The sequence below is a fragment of the Somniosus microcephalus genome, chromosome 9, assembly GCF_052327205.1.
Source record: "Somniosus microcephalus isolate GS21.2 chromosome 9, FLI_Smic_1.0, whole genome shotgun sequence".
Taxonomy (NCBI): Eukaryota; Metazoa; Chordata; class Chondrichthyes; order Squaliformes; family Somniosidae; genus Somniosus; species Somniosus microcephalus.
Genome location: NC_140995.1, coordinates 2956637 through 2976580, shown reverse-complemented (window position 1 = coordinate 2976580; position 19944 = coordinate 2956637). Strand labels below are relative to the sequence as shown.

At 42.4% G+C, this 19944-nt stretch overlaps 1 protein-coding gene across 2 annotated transcripts in view; it reads right to left on the bottom strand.

Annotated features, from left to right (window-relative positions):
• nbas (NBAS subunit of NRZ tethering complex) overlaps positions 1-19944 on the bottom strand; it is a 300213-nt gene that overhangs the window by 265938 nt on the left and 14331 nt on the right. For both annotated transcript variants that reach the window (XR_015079464.1, XM_085996289.1), the window contains exons 5-11: positions 19227-19274; positions 18135-18178; positions 16949-17082; positions 15820-15953; positions 13868-13966; positions 6943-7081; positions 4830-4892 (exon numbers count right to left, since the gene is read on the bottom strand). Coding sequence is in view for 1 of the 2 variants with exons in the window: in XM_085996289.1 (XP_085852415.1) it covers positions 4830-4892; positions 6943-7081; positions 13868-13966; positions 15820-15953; positions 16949-17082; positions 18135-18178; positions 19227-19274 (661 nt within the window). In the remaining variant the exon portion in view is untranslated. The remainder of the gene's footprint in view (positions 1-4829; positions 4893-6942; positions 7082-13867; positions 13967-15819; positions 15954-16948; positions 17083-18134; positions 18179-19226; positions 19275-19944) is intronic.

Below are 19944 nucleotides of genomic sequence, written 5' to 3'. Positions count from 1 at the left end.
ATCAGTTTCATTCTTCAATAATTCTACCATACGGTCACAATCTGCATAGGAAACAGGCATGTGTTCACTCAGGGCATTATCACATTTACTCCGATTCCCTGCCAGCACACGCAGACATCAATTGCTTGCTCAATGCGATGAGTATCCACAAGGTAATTTTCTCAATCCTCTAATGGAAAGACGTGTGTTTGGCATATTCAAAGCAAAACCTGCATACGAATCTATAAACATAGGCTCGCGGATTGATAGTACTTTGGCAGCTCTGGTCATCAATTCCAACAACTCGTGATTCTCATCTGCAACTTTGGGCGTGATTATCCTCAACATCAACTGAAAAGTTTTGAAGAAGGGTTTCGACCCGAAACGTCAACTCAAATTTCTCTCCACGGATGTTGCCTGACCTGCTGAGTTTTTCCAGCATTTTCTGTTGTTATTAAGGACTGAATGATGGTCTCTCACTTGATACCATGCTTGCTTAATCCAGTGAATGGTATCCACTGACTGTAATGTGGTGTGCACTGCCCTCTGGCTGTGGGGTTGGCTTCCAGCAAGAGAAAGACAACAAGTTTGTCAAGTGCAGGTTATAAACAGAATCCAGACTAATTTCTGTAGAAAACTGAAGTGGCAGAGCTGGAGCAGACTGATCAAGATAGAGATAGTAAAAGTCTCTCAGGAATTTTAACAACCTCCAAAATTCCAGCAAGCACAGTCTAAAAATTCTGTGATTTTGATGGTAAAACTGGTGCATGAAGAATGAAGTTTACTCAATCGCTGGGAACCGTGCTTGAAACTTTGTCTCTCTGTTGTGGCACCCTACTTCCCTCGCTAGCTTCTGGCCTGCTGCACGTCACATTCCTGGGACCTATCAGTGATAGCTTGTCAAAGTGCAGAATGCAGACAGACTCACTCTGTATAAAACTGAAGTGGCAAACAGGTCCAGCTGAACAGAGGTTAAGTCAAAGCACGAAAAGTACAAGTACAGATATTTCAAAGATTGGAGATGGCGGCATTAGCACCTGCTTCATGTGAAGAAGAGGGCAGAAGAAAAGTGGCAGTTCTTTTTAAACCTTCTGAATTTGTGCAGAGTCCAGAACGAAGTGAGGCCAGCAGGACGACTCCATTCTGAGCTTATGTTTCATTATTTTAGGATTTCCCTCCCACACCACCTGTTGAGCCCTCACTTTAGGGAGCACTGAATTGGAAGAGCACAGAGATGTCAAAGGCTTGTGGGGCTGGAGGATGTTACAGAGATAGGGAGGGGCGAGGCCATGGAGGGCTTTGAAAACAAGGATGAGATTTTTAAAACTGAGGCGTTGTCAGACCAGATTTCTTCAATGCATAACAAAGTACAACAACTTGTATTTATATAGCGCCTTTAACGTAGTAAAACATCCCAAGGCGCTTCACAGGAGTATTATAAAACAAAAAATTTGACACCGAGCTACATAAGGATAAATTAGGGCAGGTGACAAAAAGCTTGGTCAAAGAGGTAGGTTTTAAGGAGCGTCTTAAAGGAGGAGAGGTAGCGAGGCGGAGAGGTTCAGGCAGGGAATTCCAGAGCTTAGGGCCCAGGCAACAGAAGGCACGGCCACCAATGGTTGAGCGATTATAATCAGGGATGCTCAAGAGGGCAGAATTAGAGGAGCGCAGATATCTCGGGGGGTTGTGGGGCTGGAGGAGGTTACAGCGATAGGGAGGGGCGAGGCCATGGAGGGATTTGAAAACAAGGATGAGAATTTTGAAATCGAGGCGCTGCTTAACCGGGAGCCAATGTAGGTCAGCGAGCACAGGGGTGATGGGTGAACGGGACTTGGTGCGAGTTAGGACACGGGCAGCCGAGTTTTGGATGACCTCAAGTTTACGTAGGGTGGAATGTGGGAGGCCAGCCAGGAGTGTGTTGGAATAGTCAAGTCTAGAAGTAACAAAGGCAGGGATGAGGGTTTCAGCAGCGGATGAGCTGAGGCAGGGCGGAGACGGGCGATGTTACGGAGGTGGTAATAGGCGATCTTTGTTATGCTGCGGATATGTGGTTGGAAGCTCATTTCTGGGTCAAGTATTACACCAAGGTTGCGAACAGTGTGGTTCAGCCTCAGACAGATGTTAGGGAGAGGGTTGGAGTCAGTGGCTAGGGAACGGAGTTTGTGGATATAAATGTCCACAGAACAGGCATGACGTTTTGCAGCTTTGGGCTGATTCGAGTTCACAGTTCTATGCTAGCTGAAATATATATACAGTTGCTAGAAGCTGAAATCACAGTTTCTCGCTGTCGAATAACGTGCGCGCAGCACAAGTGATGATTGCAGTATGATACTAAATGTTGGATACTTATAAAACAGCAGCTTTGTTACGAGCATTCAATCCAACTTGCAATGCTGGATATACTGCGCAACAAGCTTGCCCCTGTGCCCCATTCTATTCCCACCTCTTTCTCTCCTTCTTTAAGACGCTCCTTAAAAACGACTCTTTGACCAAGTTTTTGGTCTCCTGTCCCAATAGCTCCTTATGTGGCTCGGTGTCAAATTTTGTTTGGTAACATTCTTGGGAAGCGCCGTGGGACGTTTTACTTTGTTAAAGGCGCTATATAAATGCAAGTTATTGTTGTTGTAAGTTGCCTGACGAGTCCAGCTCTAAAGATGAATTACAGCAAGCCGAATATGACTGTGTTAATAGCAAATGAAATTAGAATCAAGATACCAACACTGAAGAAGAAAATAATGGACTCGGAATCATTCTTATTCCAACTTCTGACAACACAGTATTGGTACAGGATACCGACCATCAAATTAAAAAGGCGAGAAATGTAAATTTGCTTTGCAAGCCTTCTGTGAAAAATGACTCACAGATATGCCAGAAATGTACAAGAGCAGATTATGAAGTGGCAGCTTGGCTCTATCGAAGCACTTTCACCTCAGAGTCAGGTTGTGGCTTCAAGCCCCACTCCAAGACTTGGGTACATAATCTAGGCTGACACGAAGGGCAGGATTTTCACTGGGCCGTGGAGGCGGGATTGGAGGCGTGTGGGGGGGTTAAAATCCCAAAATCGGGAGGCACGAACCCATCACTGCCCCAACCTGCCTCCATGCCAGTTTCAAAGGAGGTGGGTACCCGACCCGCACTGTGACCCGCCTCCCCGAGGCGGGAAGGGGATTAGTGCCAATTAACTGCCTGTTAACAGGCAGTTTTTAGCCTAATCCCTATTTATATTGGTGAAATGTGGGATTCCCGACAGCTCCAAACCACGCCAAGTTAGCGAGGCGGGCCGTCAGGATGAAGGGGCTTGGAGGGGCCAAGATGTCCGGTGTTCAGGTGAGTGATGGGTGCATGAGTGCAAAGGTAAATGTGTTTGGTGTGTGTAAAGTGTTTAAAGAAGTTTTACTTACCTTTTCTTACCTTTACAGCCTTCCTTCCTTCAGGTCTCGGGAGTCCCTCATCTCACCGGCACAGAAAGCAGAATGGCCACGAGCTGTCAAAAGTTACAGCATTCAGCTTTCTGTTCCGGAGAGATCTCTAAATCAGCCTGAGAGGAAGGAATTAACTTGGAGTACAGATTGTCAGTGTTTGACAGCTTCAAAGAGCTGTGAAACACTGATATTTCATGTCAAAAAGGTCTTGACAGATGAAATGTCAATCTGTGACATCACCTGTTGCCGGGTGGCCCTTAATTGGCCTGCTGAGCCCGCTGGGTGGGCTCAACAAGGTCAATCAAGTCAAAATCGCGTGGGTTGGCTAGAACTCGATGGAGGCGGGACTACAACCCCGAAAGTTGTAGTCCCGCCTCCTACCCGCCTCTTCAATGAAAAGCCAGCCCTTAAAGTACAATAGCGAAGGAGCTTTTCATCATTGGGCAAGACATAAAACCTAGTCTGCCTCTTCAGGTAGACAAAGGATCCTATGCCACTATTCAAAGAGCAGGGCAGTTCTCCCAATGTCCTGGTCAACATTAAGGCCTCTTCCTGCCCTCCCCCCACCCCTCCTTACCTTTAGTGGGGCCTAGGCACAGAATTCCTTATCCCACAGCCTGGAATTTTAATACAGTGTCATCTTCAGTAAGAAAAAATAGCTTTTAAAGGATAGGTAGTTAATTGAACAATTATGGATATAATGTTCTGTAGGCTTTAATTTTATATGAATTTTTCCAACGTTGGTCCCATCTCAAAACTAAATGGAAGAGCTGGGTAGGCCGAAGGAAACTGTATTTTGAAGCTTTTATTTTTTTTAGAAAGATATACAGTAGTTAAAATAGAACAGGTTAAATATTAAGTAAAAGTGGAAGTAAGGAAAGGCTGAAGATGAATGTCAGTGATTGAAATGGTGAGAGAGAAGAGAGTGGGGATGGAAACAGGGCAGGGTGAGAAAATGTGACAGGGCAAGAGAGAGAGAAAAGGTAGAAGAATGAGGGGAGGGAAAGAGAAAGAAGAGTGAAGGAGAAACAATGAGAGCGCGCACACGTACACGATGGGTGAAGGAGAGGACAAGCGAGAGAAAAAGGGGCAAGGCGGGAAAGAGAAATGCAGATGGTAAAAGGGAGGAAGAAAAGAGAGAGAGAGAGAGAGAGAGAGAGAGAGAGAGAGAGAGAGAGCGGTGGTGGGGAGAGAGACAGAGGAATGAAATGGAGAAAATAAAGCAAGGATAACTGTTCAAATTTTATATTTTAAATTGTTATTTTTGAAGTATAGGACTAATCTTACAGTTAAGAAGTAAAATAGCATTAACTGCAATATTAGGGTTTGTTTTCCCACTGTGGGCTGAAATCTTAAAAAGGACAGTAAAGAAGACTGGAGTTTCCCTGACTCAGCAGTCGAAATGGTCACTTTTTCACACAATCGTACCTGCTCTGGTTCCTGTCTCCAAAAGGCTCGAAAATTCAGCATCCTTAATAAACCTCTTTGTGACTGAAAACAAAACACAAGATACAGGTTATTATTCAGACGTTAAATAAACATGATTTTATGATTTAGAAATTTTGAAAAAAGTTTGCTTTTGCAATATAGAGTTGCATTGTACATAATGTATTATTGTATAATGTTTAAAAAAATGTCCTGGATCTTTTCTTAGACCTATGCAGGTCATTATTTTTAGACGCACACACAATCTCAATACAGAGTGTCCATTCCACCATTACTGAGATTAAGTACATACGAACATACGAATTAGGAGCAGGAGTCAGCCACTCGGCCCCTCGAGCCTGCTCCGCCATTCAGTAAGATCACGGCTGATCCAATTACTCCACATTCCCGCCTACCCCCGATAACCTTTCACCCCCTTGCTTATCAAGAATCTATCTACCTCTGCCTTAAAAATATTCAAAGACTCTGCTTCCACCGCCCTCCGAGAAAGAGAGTTCCAAAGACTCACGACCCTCTGAGGAAAAAATGTTCTCCTTATCTCTGTCTTAAATGGGCGACCGCTTATTTTTAAACAGTGACCCCCTAGTTCTAGATTCTCCCACAAGAGGAAACATCCTCTCCAAGTAGCTGCCATTATTTTTCTAATGGCCCGGATTTTGTGGTCAGTGGTGAACAAATGGCACTCACTGTTCATTACGCTTACAGCTGCTTGTGGACTTTTGCGCAGCAACTTATGGTCACTGGGAGTCTGAAACAGTGCAGCACCCTCTGCAGGGGGTCTGGGACCTGTGTGAACAGGGTAAGCAGCAGACTCTAAACCAGGGAGTGCAAGTTAGAATATTTAATTCAATGTAAAATCAGAGACAGAAAGAGGAAGAGAGAGAGGGCAAGAAAGATGGGATGGAGAGAGAGATACAAGAGACAAAAAATAATTTAAAAAAAATCTCTAACAACAATTAAAATCTGAAGGAATGAGACTCCACACTTGTAAAAAGTAAATTCAGTGCCAGAGAGGTTGTTTGGCAGTAATTAAGACTTTTCACGCCATTAAAAATTCACTTACACTTGAATGGACAAGCCCCAATTTTTTCTGGCATGTTCAGTGAGTATTAAGTGGATAAGTACCACAACTTCACGCCCTTTCATGTGTTTGAATGCCGAATCTCTCAGCGAGATACTGGTGTAGCCTTTGTGGAGGAGCAGGGCAAATCGGACAGCAACTTCCTGGTTTGCGCATGTGCGGACGCCGAAGTTGCTGTCCGATGTACTCCTCAATAGCGGTGAGCGCAGATAGCCTCACTGTTATTCATGCCGCAAAGTCCGGGACAATGTGTTTGCCTGCATAGCAATACTGACTACACTCAAAAGTTATTCATTGTACATGAAGCAATTTTGGATGTTTGAGACATGATCAGGGGCTATATAAATTCAAATTTTCTAAAAGAATATATTTTTGTGCAAGAAATCAACTACTCCTAAAGGGTCATCGACCTGAAATGTTAACTCTGTATCTCTCTTCACAGAAGCTGCCTGACCTGCTGAGTATTTCCAGCATTTTCTGTTATTATTTCAGGTTTCCAGCATCTGCAGTATTTGCTTTTGCACTCCTAAAAAGGCACCGATAATTTCACAATTTTGAAGATAATGCAAGCTCAAAAAGGACAAATTATATCCCTCCTTATCCACTCATTGCCTGTATAATTCTCCCCTTTGGTCCCAAAGCTGAGAACCCCTTTCTTTATCCTCCCCATTCTCAATCAATCCTCTTTTCCACTCTAACTCGGGGTTGCCATCCCGCCTATGTTTGTGTTGCCCGACACTTGCAATGTCAGCAAGAGGGAGCAAGAAACTCCTCTCAGCAGCTGTGTTTTCTCCACTTCCATAGTGCAGTTATGTTCTCCTAAATGAATGAACGTGCAAAAGAAACAGCTCCTCCAACTGCAGCACTTCTCTTAACCGTTGAAATTTACAGGTAATTAAAATAATTGCAGTGTTCATTTAAACCCCGATACAAAATTCAAAGTTATTTCACATAAGATTAACATGTTTGTGTAAAAAACGTCAGCATGTAGGAAAAAATACATTTTCTACTTACAGCACCAACATCCTCCTCATAGTTGGTGACCTGCTTGTAGTATGGTGCACCAGACAGAATCCGCCAGGCAGTTATTCCATAACCGGTAGCTTTAGAGACTCCTTCTTCACTGGTTTCACAGCCCCCTACCAGCAGTAGCCTGTGTCATTATAAATTCTACTCTTAATACAGTATTAAAGAATTTCTTTCACATAGATAGGGAAAAAAGGAGTACTTTAAAAAACGACCTTTTCCCTAGTTCAGTCATACATTCTTAAATGGTTTTTACAGCTACATTTCAAACAAAATTGAATTTTTATTCAATGCAGTATTCAATAGTAACTCTCATGAGGTCTTTAAGGCTGCATTCGCTGCCAAATCAAAGTTTAATGAACTGTAACATAATGTCATCATGAACAAAGTGTCAATTTATTCAGTTACAGGAAACATTCTGGTATCCGGCACGGACGGGACCGACGTGGTGCCGGTTCATCGACAATTCCGGATAACCGAACGCTATAGTAAAAGATACGGAGCTCAGAGCTCCGTATAAAGCAACAAACCCTGTAACAGCTTCAAAACAATCGGCACAAGTTGCCAGCGTCTCTGTAGCTTAGCAACAGCTTCAGCTACACCCTTGCAAAGCAACAAAGAGAGTAAAAAAAAGTTACCTGAACCGACTCCCGAATTTTGCCGGTGGATAGAGCGTTCCGGTTATTTAGGGGCCGGTTAATCGAAAGTTTCCTGTACATTGCACGGATATTCTTTATTTATTTATTAAAATCGCCAAGGAATAGTATATTGACATTTTCTTGATCATTAATAAGTTTTGATCAGTTCAGCAGATCTTGGATTTTAAGGAGGGACTCCTACCATCACAACTGCTTTCAAATCCTTTGCAAAATTTGATTTGACATTCACCACCCCACCCTCTAAACTCGTTGGTTAAATAGTGGAGTGCGGGTTACATCTGGAGACGCATTATTAGAGAGAGAGACAGCTATCAATCTTGATGCTTCAGCTTTCTGATACTGCATCATTTCAACTGCATCATAATCAAGCTCTCCAATTTATAGGTTTAGATTCAACAATTTCAGATCATTATCCCTGCCCCCATTTTTCATGCAGTATGATTTTTGCCATTCCCATTTGCAACATTTTATCTTTCCTGCCTCTTACAAAAGTACAGGACATTCTTTCTATTCCTTCCTCCCCTCCTAAACCCCCCCACCCTCTCTCTCTGCACCTGCTTAATATGTTACATCGCCAGCTTTTTCCAGTTCTGATGAAGGGTCCCAGACCTGAAACGTTAACTCTGTTTCTCTCTCCACGGATGCTGCCTGGCCTGCTGAGTATTTCCAGCATTTTCTGCTGTTATTTAAGCTAATCCATTTGCTTGCTTAGCTGACGTTAATTGGAATGTGTCACCAAAAACCAGACCCCACCACCAATTAATGTAAATTTATGGCAAAATGTTTGGTTTGCCTATGTACTGTAAAGAAGTGAACAAGTAAACCAAACATTCATACACACAAGAGGACTCATCATACATTGCACCTTCATCGTTTATTTAATTTTATTTGCTAACAAGCTTTTGGAGCATTTTTAAAAACACTAATTAAAAATGGAGCATAGCAAAACACTATGAATGATTGAGATAAATATTTATTCAAAAATCTGGAAACCAATAATCCGAGGTGACGAAGGAGCTAGACAACAATTTGCAGTGTGCAATATCGCTTACAGAATGGAGTTCACTGGTAAAGGTACAAAAAAGATAACACCTAAAAAAAATTAACATAATGGCCCAGAAATTCGGGTCTCCACGGGTGAGTACGCATGAGATACTCACCCGTAGGCCCAATGGAAGTGCCGGTTTCGTGCATGCGCGGGAAACTGGCATTTCCGTTCCCCTGAAAGGAGGGGTTCAGTGATGGAACACGTGCGCAGGAGAGGCAGCGCGTGCGCATCAAACTTACTTTTTTTTGTAGGTTTTCCCAGGAGGCTAAGTCTCCAGGAGTTACTTTTAAAAAACAGGCGTAAGTGGTGAATTAATTAAAATAAAACATTTTTTCCATTTTTAAATACTTTAAAGAAAGGTTAGTTTATTTTTAGCCCCGTTAGAAAATGTAATTAATTTTTTCAAAAATTTAAATTATTGTTTAAAAGTTATTTCATGTAATTTATAGTTTATTTTAAAAATGTAATTTAAAAAAAAATTTATTTGAAGATTTAGTGATGTTTTGGGGCTTATAATATTTATAGGTTTGACTGTCAAACTTATGAATGAAGCATTCCCTGCTCCCATTGGCTCTCCATGGCCCACGTGATCCCAGGGGACGCTTCGAACTAACTGCGCCCCTGGGATACGCGAGCACTGAGCGCCGGCAGTTGGAGGCGGCCCAGGATCGGAATTCCACGCGGGCCCACAGCTCAACGGCCGGCGCACTAGGTAAGTGCAGGTCGGAGGCTTGCACCCGCGGGAAGCCCCCGACCCGAATTTCTGGGCCATCGTTCTGAACCTTCCTAGCTATTGCTTGTAAAGCTATTCAAATATTTGTAGAGGAAGGTAAATTCAGCAACACATACTTTTAGGCTTGCATTAGTTACTCAGGGCTCATTTTAGTTGCTTTTGGAACATTATTTTTTCTCTTACAGAATATGGTAATTAGTTTGTCTTTTTTTTTTTAAATCATTAACACAGAAACCCAAGAATATTTCAAAATGTTTTAAGAAAAGTGGAACTTGCATTTCTTTATTATTCATTATCATGGAGCACTTTACAGGATAGTGGATATCAAGTGGATACTAAGCCCATGAAGAATGGCGAGGCCCTGGAGGGATTGGAAGGCGAGGGCGACAATGTCAAAGTCCACTCTCTGGGCACGGGAAGCCAGTAGAGCTTGGCGAGGATATGACGACGCCGATGTAAGCTCAAGAACATTGGCGTGGCATTCTGGATAATTATTGGTTTATGAAGGGTGGAAGCAGGAAGGTCAAAAGGTGTGTTGGGGAATTCTGGTCAGGAACTGATAAAAGCATGGAGTAGTGTTTCAGGAGCAGAAGAAGGAGAGAGATAGGGGAGGAAGCAAGTGATGTTGCAGAGGTGAAAGAAAGTGGTCTTCACCCTGACAGCATCTTGCAGACACGTCTCGACCCTGTGCAACATGTCCACCGCCACAACCAAAGATGGGACAGAAAGCCTGGGAACGGGACCTAAACCATCTGTTAGAGATATGGAGACAGACCCTCAATATTACCACTCACAGCAAAATACATGAAAGCCAGCTAAGATCATACATTATACATACCGCACCCCACACAAACTCCATAAACAGGTAGAAATGGCACCCAAAGAGATCAATGCCACAGAAGCAGACTGCAGAGAGAAACGTTCATGGAAAGTGGAGTGATCAACAAATGTGGACGGCAGCAGGAAAGACAACTGTCGGCAGTCGCACAAGGTGCCACTGGTGATTTTGATTCGCGTAGCTTTGGTGCTGTGGATTTCGTGGATGACCGAATGGAGGGCTTTGAACAGGGAGTGGTGACAGAGGTAGAATCATAGTTGCAAGACAACACATTCTAGAATTGCTGTTCATTCGAAGTAGCATCAATGTACAAGACAATCAGCACAGTTACCGGGAAGTGGGACTAGAAAACCTTCATTTGTTTAAATAACCACTTTAGCCAATGCATGTGTTAATTAAAAACAAATGCTATTATATTAATACTGGTTTGATTAGTGCATCATGTTTATAAAGCACTGGTTAGGCCACAACTGAAGTATTGCGTCCAGTTCTGGTCACCACACTTTAGGAAGGATGTGAAGGCCCTTGAGAGGGTGCAGAGGAGATTTACCAGAATGGTTCCGGGGATGGGGGATCTTAGCTACAAGGACAGGTTGGAGAAGCTGGATTTGTTTTCATTAGAGCAAAGGTGGTTGAGGGGTGATTTTGATAGAGGTCTACAAGATACAAGATTATGACGGGTATGGATAGGCTAGACGGGGAAAGGCTGTTCCCACTAGTTGATGGTACAAGGACTAGGGGACACAGATTTAAGGTTTTGGACGAGAGATACAGGGGGGATGTGAGGAAAAACTTTTTTACACTACTGTAGGTAGACTATACAAGCGCCTTAGAGATATCTTTAATTGGTGATAGTGAATTAATTTAAATTAATTAAAGGGTAAGTCATGCCAGGAGAGCCCAGCCCCGTGTTATGCTCCTCTTGCTCTATGTGGGAATTCAGGGACACTGCCGGTGCCCCTGATGACCACGTGTGCCGGAAATGCATCCAGCTGCAGCTACTAGCAGACCGCATTGAGGCGCTGGAGCTGCGGGTGGATGGGTTGTGGAGCATTCACGATGCTGAGAGGGACATGGATAACACGTTTAGTGAGTTGGGCACACCGCAGGTAAGGGCTGCACAGGAAGAAAGGAAATGGGTGACCACCAGGCGGAGCAATAGAAGCAGGCAGGTAGTGCAGGAGACCCCTGTGACTATGACTCTATGACTATGAGTGGTGAGGACCTGGAATTCGCTGGCGACTGAAGTGGTGGAAGCGGAGACACTCCATGTTTTCAAGGGAAGACTGGATAGGTGCTTGAGGGAAATAAACTTGCAGGGCTACAGGGATAGAGCGGAGGAATGGGACTGACTGGATTGCTCTACAGAGAGCCGGCACGGACTCGATGGGCCGAATGGCCTCCTTCTGTGCCATTATGACTCTATGTTCTATTTGTCTGGAGAGCAGGTATCCTTAAAATAAGTTAGCAGTCCATGAAGAACTACATATCATGCACCTACACAAAAGCTGGCTACACAAGATAAAACTCAGATTTTGTCAATCAAACTTGTCCTTGAGGTGACATAATGAGAACAACCCTTATATCAAATGACAAGTTTGAAACTTCACAGTATTTTCAAAAGATAATTTTATATCCCACAAACCTTTCTTCAGTGTGTGCATATGTCTGGCGGGGGGGGTGCGGGGGGAGAATGAAGGTGGCAGTGGTGCTCTACTCAATTTCTGTACCATCTTTAACAGCTGAAACATTCGGGCTCTGTTGTTGTTTGAGGGTGTTTACATTTAAAGATCAATGTTTGTGACGTAATTAATGCTAAAAAAAATTCCAAAATAATCTGTATCGGATTATAGCAGCTGTATAATTTCCTGACATTTTAACCCCCCCCCCCCCCCCCCCCCCAACAGCGAAAATTGAAATAAGGGCAGGGACCAACTCATCGATCTTGCTGCTTTCGCACCAGGTTCCGATATTAACCTACTCTTCTGACATCATCAGGGCCCGACTGCAATTTCAATCCGAAGCATGATTTACCCAATAAAAATCGTGTCTTTTTTTAATATAAAGAACTTGGCTGACTCAATTTAATTAGGAGCAACATATTTCGATTTTCCGCAGGCCGTTGGAGGTAATCCTTTAAGAGGGTGACTAAGTTACAAGAACTGTCGAAGTCTAGGCTCCACATAATCCAAGCTTTAAAACACACACACCAACCTGCCTGGATTCTGGACTTACTCGGTTATGTACTGATTATACTTCTGTGCACTACTTAGATTTGTTCATTTTGCCTGCGGCCATCAAATTAACTTGCTGTCGAGATCCATTAATGGTATGTTTGAAATGTTTTATCTGAATGCTGATTCGTATTGTTTGCCTTTCATAAGTGTGTTATTGTGCGTGCTTTCTGACCAAACCAAAACTAAATCTTTGAATCAGGCCCCTGAATTTAATTTTACCAATCAATCTGTTGCCATCTTTTTATTCAACTAAAAAGTTCAGTAGATTAAAGTTCAATGATATACACACACAGCAAAAAGGTTAGAACCTGTCTTTTCTCTTTACAGATGCCGACTACCCTACTGTATATTTCCAGTATTTGTAAATTGAAACGCACTACAGGTAGACTACCCTTTATCCGGACTTCCGAAAACCGAAACCCTCTAAAAACCGAAGGTTTTTTCGTTCAGCGTAAGTCGTGCGTACGACTTACGCTGAACGAAAAAACCTTCGGTTTTTAGAGGGCTCCGGTTGTGGAAGTTCGGATAAAGGGTAAGTCGTGCGCACAACCCCCCGCCGACCCCCCCGACAACCGCCGACCCCGCCAGCCGCCGACCCCCCCGCGGACCCCGCCAGCCCCGACAACCGCCGACCCCCCCGCGGACCCCGACAACCGCCGACCCCCCCGCGGACCCCGCCGGCCTCGACAACCGCCGACCCCCCCAGCCCCCGACCCCCCCCCCCGCGTACCCCGCCGGCCCCGACCACCGCCGACCCCCCCCCCCCCGCGTACCCCGCCGGCCCCGACCCCCGCCGACCCCGACTGATTACGCTGAGCGTCAGCGTAAGTCGTGCGCACGACCCCCCGTCGACCCCCCCCGCGGACCCCCGCCGACCCACCTTCCGAAATCCGAAATTCTCCTTTATCCGAAACTTGGCTGGTCCCGAGGTTTTCGGATAAAGGATAGTCTACCTGTATTAGCAAGATTCCATCACCAGTACATTACAGTTACAAGTCTTGGAACAATAAGTGCATGGTTACAGTGGGATTTCTATTGTGCGCACTCTGCATATTTGCAGTTTCGTTTTGTGCTCGCACCCACACAAGTATATATTTAATTATCTGATCACATTTATGCAGATTAATAGTTTATAATCTGAAAAGACAGTAGAATATTTGAACTGAAGCAGTTATACACACTCTCACAGACAGTGATGAATTGGGAATGTGTCTGTTCAGTATCAGATGTGCATCCAATAGATATCCAAAGGTAGATATTAGAAAGGTGCTCCACAGCTGCCCAAGTTTATTCCAACAAAGGCTTTTAATGTTATATTTGTGAATCACTTCTGTTCATTTATACCAACTATACAAGAACACATTTACAGTACAGAAAAAGGTACAAAATTATATTCACCTATGGCCAGAATGGTAGATCACTGTAATAACACCATGAGAATAATGACTGTTAAAGTTGAAGCTGTGACTTTCTTGGTAACTTTGATTGATTCCAACACTACACGGGAGAAAAAAAATGCAAGTATTTCAGGATTTTGGAAAATATTCAATATAATGGCCTGGATTTTGCAGCAAGACGAACAGTGAGGCTATCAGCACTTACAGTTGTTAAGGAATAAATTGGACAGCAATTTCCAGTGTCCGCACATTCACAGTTAAACACAGAAAACAGAAAACAGGAAGCTGCTGTCCAAGTTGCCGGAGAGGCAGCACGTACGCCTGGAACTTCCGTTTTTTTTTCCCAGGTTTCTCCGGGAGGGTAAGTCTCCAGGGGCTACGCTTTTAAAAAGCAGTCGCAAGGCCTGCTTTTAACAAGGTAAGTGGTGAATTAAGTAAAATGAAAACATTTTTTCCACAGTTTTGTTATTTTTAAATACTTTAAAGGTAAGTTTATTTTTTAGCCCCGTTAGAAACTGTAATTAATTTTTTCAAAAATTTAAATGATTGTTTAAAATAGTTATTTTATGTAATTTATAGTTATTTTAAAAATGAGATTTTTTTTTTTTTTATTTATTTGAATTTGTGTTATGTTTCGGGGCTGAATTGTATTCATAGATTTGACAGCTCTTCCTGTCAAATCTATGAATACAGATTCCCTGCTCCGATTGGCTCTCCACGGCCCACGTGATCCCAGGGGACGCTTCGAACTAACTGCGCCCCTGGGATACGCAAGCACTGCGCGCCAGCAGTTGGAGCAGGCCCAGGATCGGAATCCCACGCGGGCCCACAGCTCAACGGCCAGCACGCTAGGTAAGTGCAGGTCGGGGGCTTGCACCCGCGGGAAGCCTCTGACCCGAATTTCTGGGCCATATATAGCTGTTATTTCAACAGACTTAAAAAGCTGCATAAGAAATTTGAATTGTTATGTGGGACAGTTGATGGGACTTTTTAACCATTTGAATTTCTGAAGAGAAAAGTGTCATCAAATAAAGAGGGAAAAATATAAACTCAGAACCTCTTAGTTCAAATTATTCTTCGAACAAACAATCGTGTAATCTACTAAACATTGTGACTTGGATGTCAAATTGAGACTGCAACTCTCACAACATTCACAGACAATACAAAATAATCAAAAGAAAACAATATCCATGAGTTCAATCAGTACATAATGCAAATATTCAATAAGTTCGAATTTAAAAAAAGAGCAGAAAGGAGCATCAAATGATTGCTCATGGAACAGAGCAATAACTAGGCACAAAACATTGATAAGTGAGCTTCTGTTGATCAATTCAATGAATAATACTATTCTGACATAAGACAGTAGAACGCTTGAGATGGATGTGCAAAGGTTCGGTGAAACAGAAGCTTCTGTCGAGAAACATTAGATTTATCCCAATAGTTCATTTACTGCCCCATAATTGTATTCTCAGCACACTAACCGATGATAATATGAAGCACTAGTGGATAATTAAAAATATTACTAGTGATGTACAGTGGCAAATACTGTAAAGGTTATTAATATTTTAGTCACTTTTATTTCTGTGTCTCTTAAAACAAAGACCACACTATTTAATGATTTTCCCATTCCCTAAGGCAGTGCTAATTAGCTAAAAGTCATTGCTTTACCAATAGCCTACAATAAATTCTTCAGTGAAGTATTGGATTTGTACACCAATCATTATCAATGTGTGAATGTAATTTTAAAAATAGATGTGATCAAGATCTGCACCTGCCACCAGTTCAGGCAGTATTTATTTTTTTCTGAAAGGTAAATTATTTCTGACAAACATAATTAAAGTGACTTGGGCTGGTATTGGCTTAACAAGATGGGAAGATGCAGCCATATATCCGTATAGCTGGAATGTCATGCAGCAAAATACTGTCGGTTAATCTCAAAAGCCTACATCTTACCTGACCAGGTAACTTTTCAGCTGCCCCCGATAGTTGACCACCAGAAGCTCTGTTGAACACTGAGCACTCTCAGTGGACTCCAGGAAGATCAATCCTGCCACAGCATAACTGAGGTCACCTGCAAAGCTGGCAGCCTTAAAATACATTTTTTAAATGTCATTTATAAGTTATATTTTTCATTCATCACTCAAAAACTTATAATCCTTTAGCATTTACTTTTAACACCACACTGAAGACCTATCAAATTTTACAAATAGTGTACTTTCATAGTCTATCTGTAAATATTGTAGACATACAAAAACCATGAAACAGGTCTGCATTGGTGCTACATTTTTCAACCATCTCTTCCTCTTCCCCCTCAATGGTTTTTGTTACTATTCTCCTCCCGATCAGACATTGTGCTTGGGCTGGGAGTGGGATTACTGTCTGCGGATTGTTACTGAAGATACGAGGGGCATCGGAATAGTCTGGGTGACTTGTCCTCCAGAGTTTCTCCTCTCCCTATGTGGAAATGAGAAATGCCTGAATTGCTTGCTTTTCAGCCCAATCGCGGAGTTCGACCCCTCTGCAGCACAGTACTGATCCGTTGCATCAACCTGCACCAATGGAAGTGCGGAAATATATAGTTTTTTTTAATTGCAAGCTTCTGGTACAGTACTTCCGAATTTGGCATTAAGGCTCCTTTAACGCCAACACCACATCACATTCAATGAGTCTCATGCTTTAAATTACCTGCAGACAGTCACTAACACGCGATTGGAAGTGCTGCATTGGACAACATTCAATTTGGTCAGAAAATACAGATTTTGTTTTTACCATTCTATACATTTCTGTAAAGAAGCAATTTGACCAAATCTTTATTGACTTAATGTGTTGTTACTTGATGATAACCACATAAAAATTTAAATTTAAACGCTGCAGGTTCAGTTGTGAAAATATTTTAAACTGCTCCTTTTGTCCTATCAATTGTCCTAGAAACCTATGGTTTTAATGCGTACACTTCAGGTGTACACTTCACAGAAGCTGAATGTACTTAACAGGCAATACATAGGCATCTTACTCTCAAAGAATAGTACTTTGCGCATTCACATTTGGAAGAAGAGTTTTACAAGATCAATGTCAGTGTTACCGGTAGAATGATGAAAAGTTCACTGCCCATCAAGTCAAACACTCTCACTGTGCCTGTACTTTCAGCATAAGCCAACAGAGTGCAATCATGACTCCAGGTCACACAACGCCACTGGGGCTGGGGGTCTTTTGGAACTAGTGACAGAGATCAAGAACAAGAGTTAACATTTCTGTACTTTTGATAGCCAATAAAATCTCATCATTAATCAAATATATCAAAGCGTTAGGAAAATGAAGTCAGTTTTCAATCCACTGCCTGAAAAACTGCTTAAAAAAATGATTCGACATTAGCTAGATCATTTATGGTGCTAGTTTCTTCAAGCAGTTCCATGAAGAATGACGATACCGTGACTCGACTATCCTCGTTACCCCTCAGTCTACTCCACTCAAAAATCTGCAGTACACATCATTGAAACTGGGATTGCAATGGTGACCAGGACACAGCTTGCCCCCCCGTGTCACTAGCAATGCACATGGGCTATAACATCATTCAAAGAATATACTGTAGTTAATGATTAACAAAGAACGTTACATAAAACATGACCTGTGACTGTCTTTCCAGCCCAGCTAAATCACAATTTTAACCAATCATAGAATTTTACAGCATTCAGCCCATGGTCCATGTGCCAACTTTCAGAAATAACTATCCAGTAAGTCCAATTCTCATCCCCCCCAACATCATTTTATTTTCTCTTTCAGACATTTATCAAATGTCATTTTTAATATCAGTCAGTCGCAAACATTTGAATAAATCTCAAACATTCCAACTTGGAGATGCCTTAAAGATGACTGAATTACAGCTAAAAGATGTGAAAGCTTTCAAAGGTGCCCTGTTCAGCATGTCTACTGAAACTGACAATGAAAGACTCCAGCCATAATACAAGCAATGGGGATTACTTGGGTGGAAAGTGTGCAATTGAGGGTATTTTTTCAACTCGCCGCGCGAGATGTCATGACACAGATTTTCAAGTAGTTAATCCACTCAAATATCAAATGTAGAAGGTTAACCACAAGTTGGGCTATTTTTACACTGTTCTACTGTTGCACACTTAACGTTTCAATTATAGACATTGATTACCATCAAACCTGGAAAAAGGCAACAATTAAATCCCATCTCCCAGTACTCCTTTAACTGGTAAGACCCTTTAAGCATAGTCGTGAAGAATTTTAATTGTATAATACGGTACCTATACATTTTCCAATGACAGAACCAAATTCATCTCTTGCAGATCTGTAAAATAAATTGGCAAAATTAAGAAATGATCAATGTAAACTTTTATCCAGTTACTTTAGGGGACCCAAAAGCATTTCTGAAGATCATCTGTATCAGCAGATAGTTAAAAATTAACCTCATTAGGCTTAGTTCATAAACGGTGTGTAATGAGCTACACAGACCAGGCCTGATCCTCCCACTTCCCTCCTTACTAAGTTAGCTCATCTCAGTTGGGACCACAGTAAAGCCATTCAGCCTCAGCATCCCTGGACTGGACAAAAGGAAACATAATAAACACACCCAAGGTTCTCACTCCCCAGTAACTTCTGCCAAAAGTATACACGAGTGGGAACTGGGCGAGGGTAATGTACAGTTGGCCATCGATGTCCCACACGTGAATAGCCTGCAGCGCTCACAGGCGGAGAATAGCCACTTGGATAAGGTACCACAGAATATGCACGGAACCATAGCCCTCATGAGTGAGCAACTTCAGAACAGAAATAAAAACTGGAGGGCGAAGGGTGACAAAAAAATTGCATTCCACCACCCCCCCCCCCAAACGGGTTCCATCAGTTTCCCCCTCCCGCTTATACCCCAGCGCGCGTGCGGGGACACACACACACACATCAGCTGCCAACTTCTCCATCATCAGCCAACAGAAGCTGTATTTTGATTTGGAGTAATTTTTTTTTAAACATTTATTTTCTGGGAGGAACAAAAATGAGTCGAGTTGAGCACCTAGAGTGGTCTATCTAATAACCCAACAGAAAAGTGGTGAAAGTCCCCTAATAATAAAGTCAGGGAAGTACAACTGCCTGTTGAAGCAAGAATCCAAACAAGTGAAGGATATGCAGACGGGGTTCGATGAAGTGCGGTGGGAGGAGGCTCCTGTGGAGAATAAACACCGGCACGGGCCAGATGGCCTGTTTCTATGCTGTAGATTCCATGTAAAAGGGACATATTGGTGGAAAAAGACACGACTTCACCTGCAGTTACCAATCACCCATTAAAAGCACGCAACAAAAGGATACATGAATCAGAATATTTTATGGATACCATACAGTACCTGATCTCAATACACTGGTCCTGTACAACCGCCAGCAACTTCCCATTACTGTCAGAAAACAGGAGATAATTTAGTGCAAAGTTTCCATGCATAAAAACACAACTATAAACATAGCATCCAGACGCAAATCTTTTTACCAGTACATTCGATAGATTCAAACTTGCCTATTAATAATAGTTTTAATCATACAAAAAGTTACTTTCATGAAAATGCAAAATAGTTCAAGCAAGAGTTTAAAACTGTAGAAGCATTAATCTCAACCATGCAAACAAAATGCAATGCATCAGAGAGAGGTTTTCAGGCCATCATTTACTAGCCACCTGGCCGAGTGAGACACGGTGAACAAGACAACCCAATGGCACTGCTAACTCCAAAACAATGTAACAAGCACTCATTATTTTTAATTTGGCTTTGGACATCTTTTCCGTAACAGCTTAAACTTGGCTCATTATAGTTTGTTAAATGTTTTATGGATTCCTCTTTTTTTTAAATCCACACCAATTTAAGATTAATTAATGGATATATTGGGCCATAATCTGTTGTCGAAATAAGGGTGAGACAGAGAGTACTCGGTGTTATTTATATGCAAATAGTACAGAAACTTTAGGCGAGGGCAGATGTGCAGTTAAAATCGAGAAGTTGCTGTCAGAGTTGCGCCGCTCCACCACACTAAAATGGTATCGCGCTGTCCAGCTTACCACCGAAATGCATTGAATGC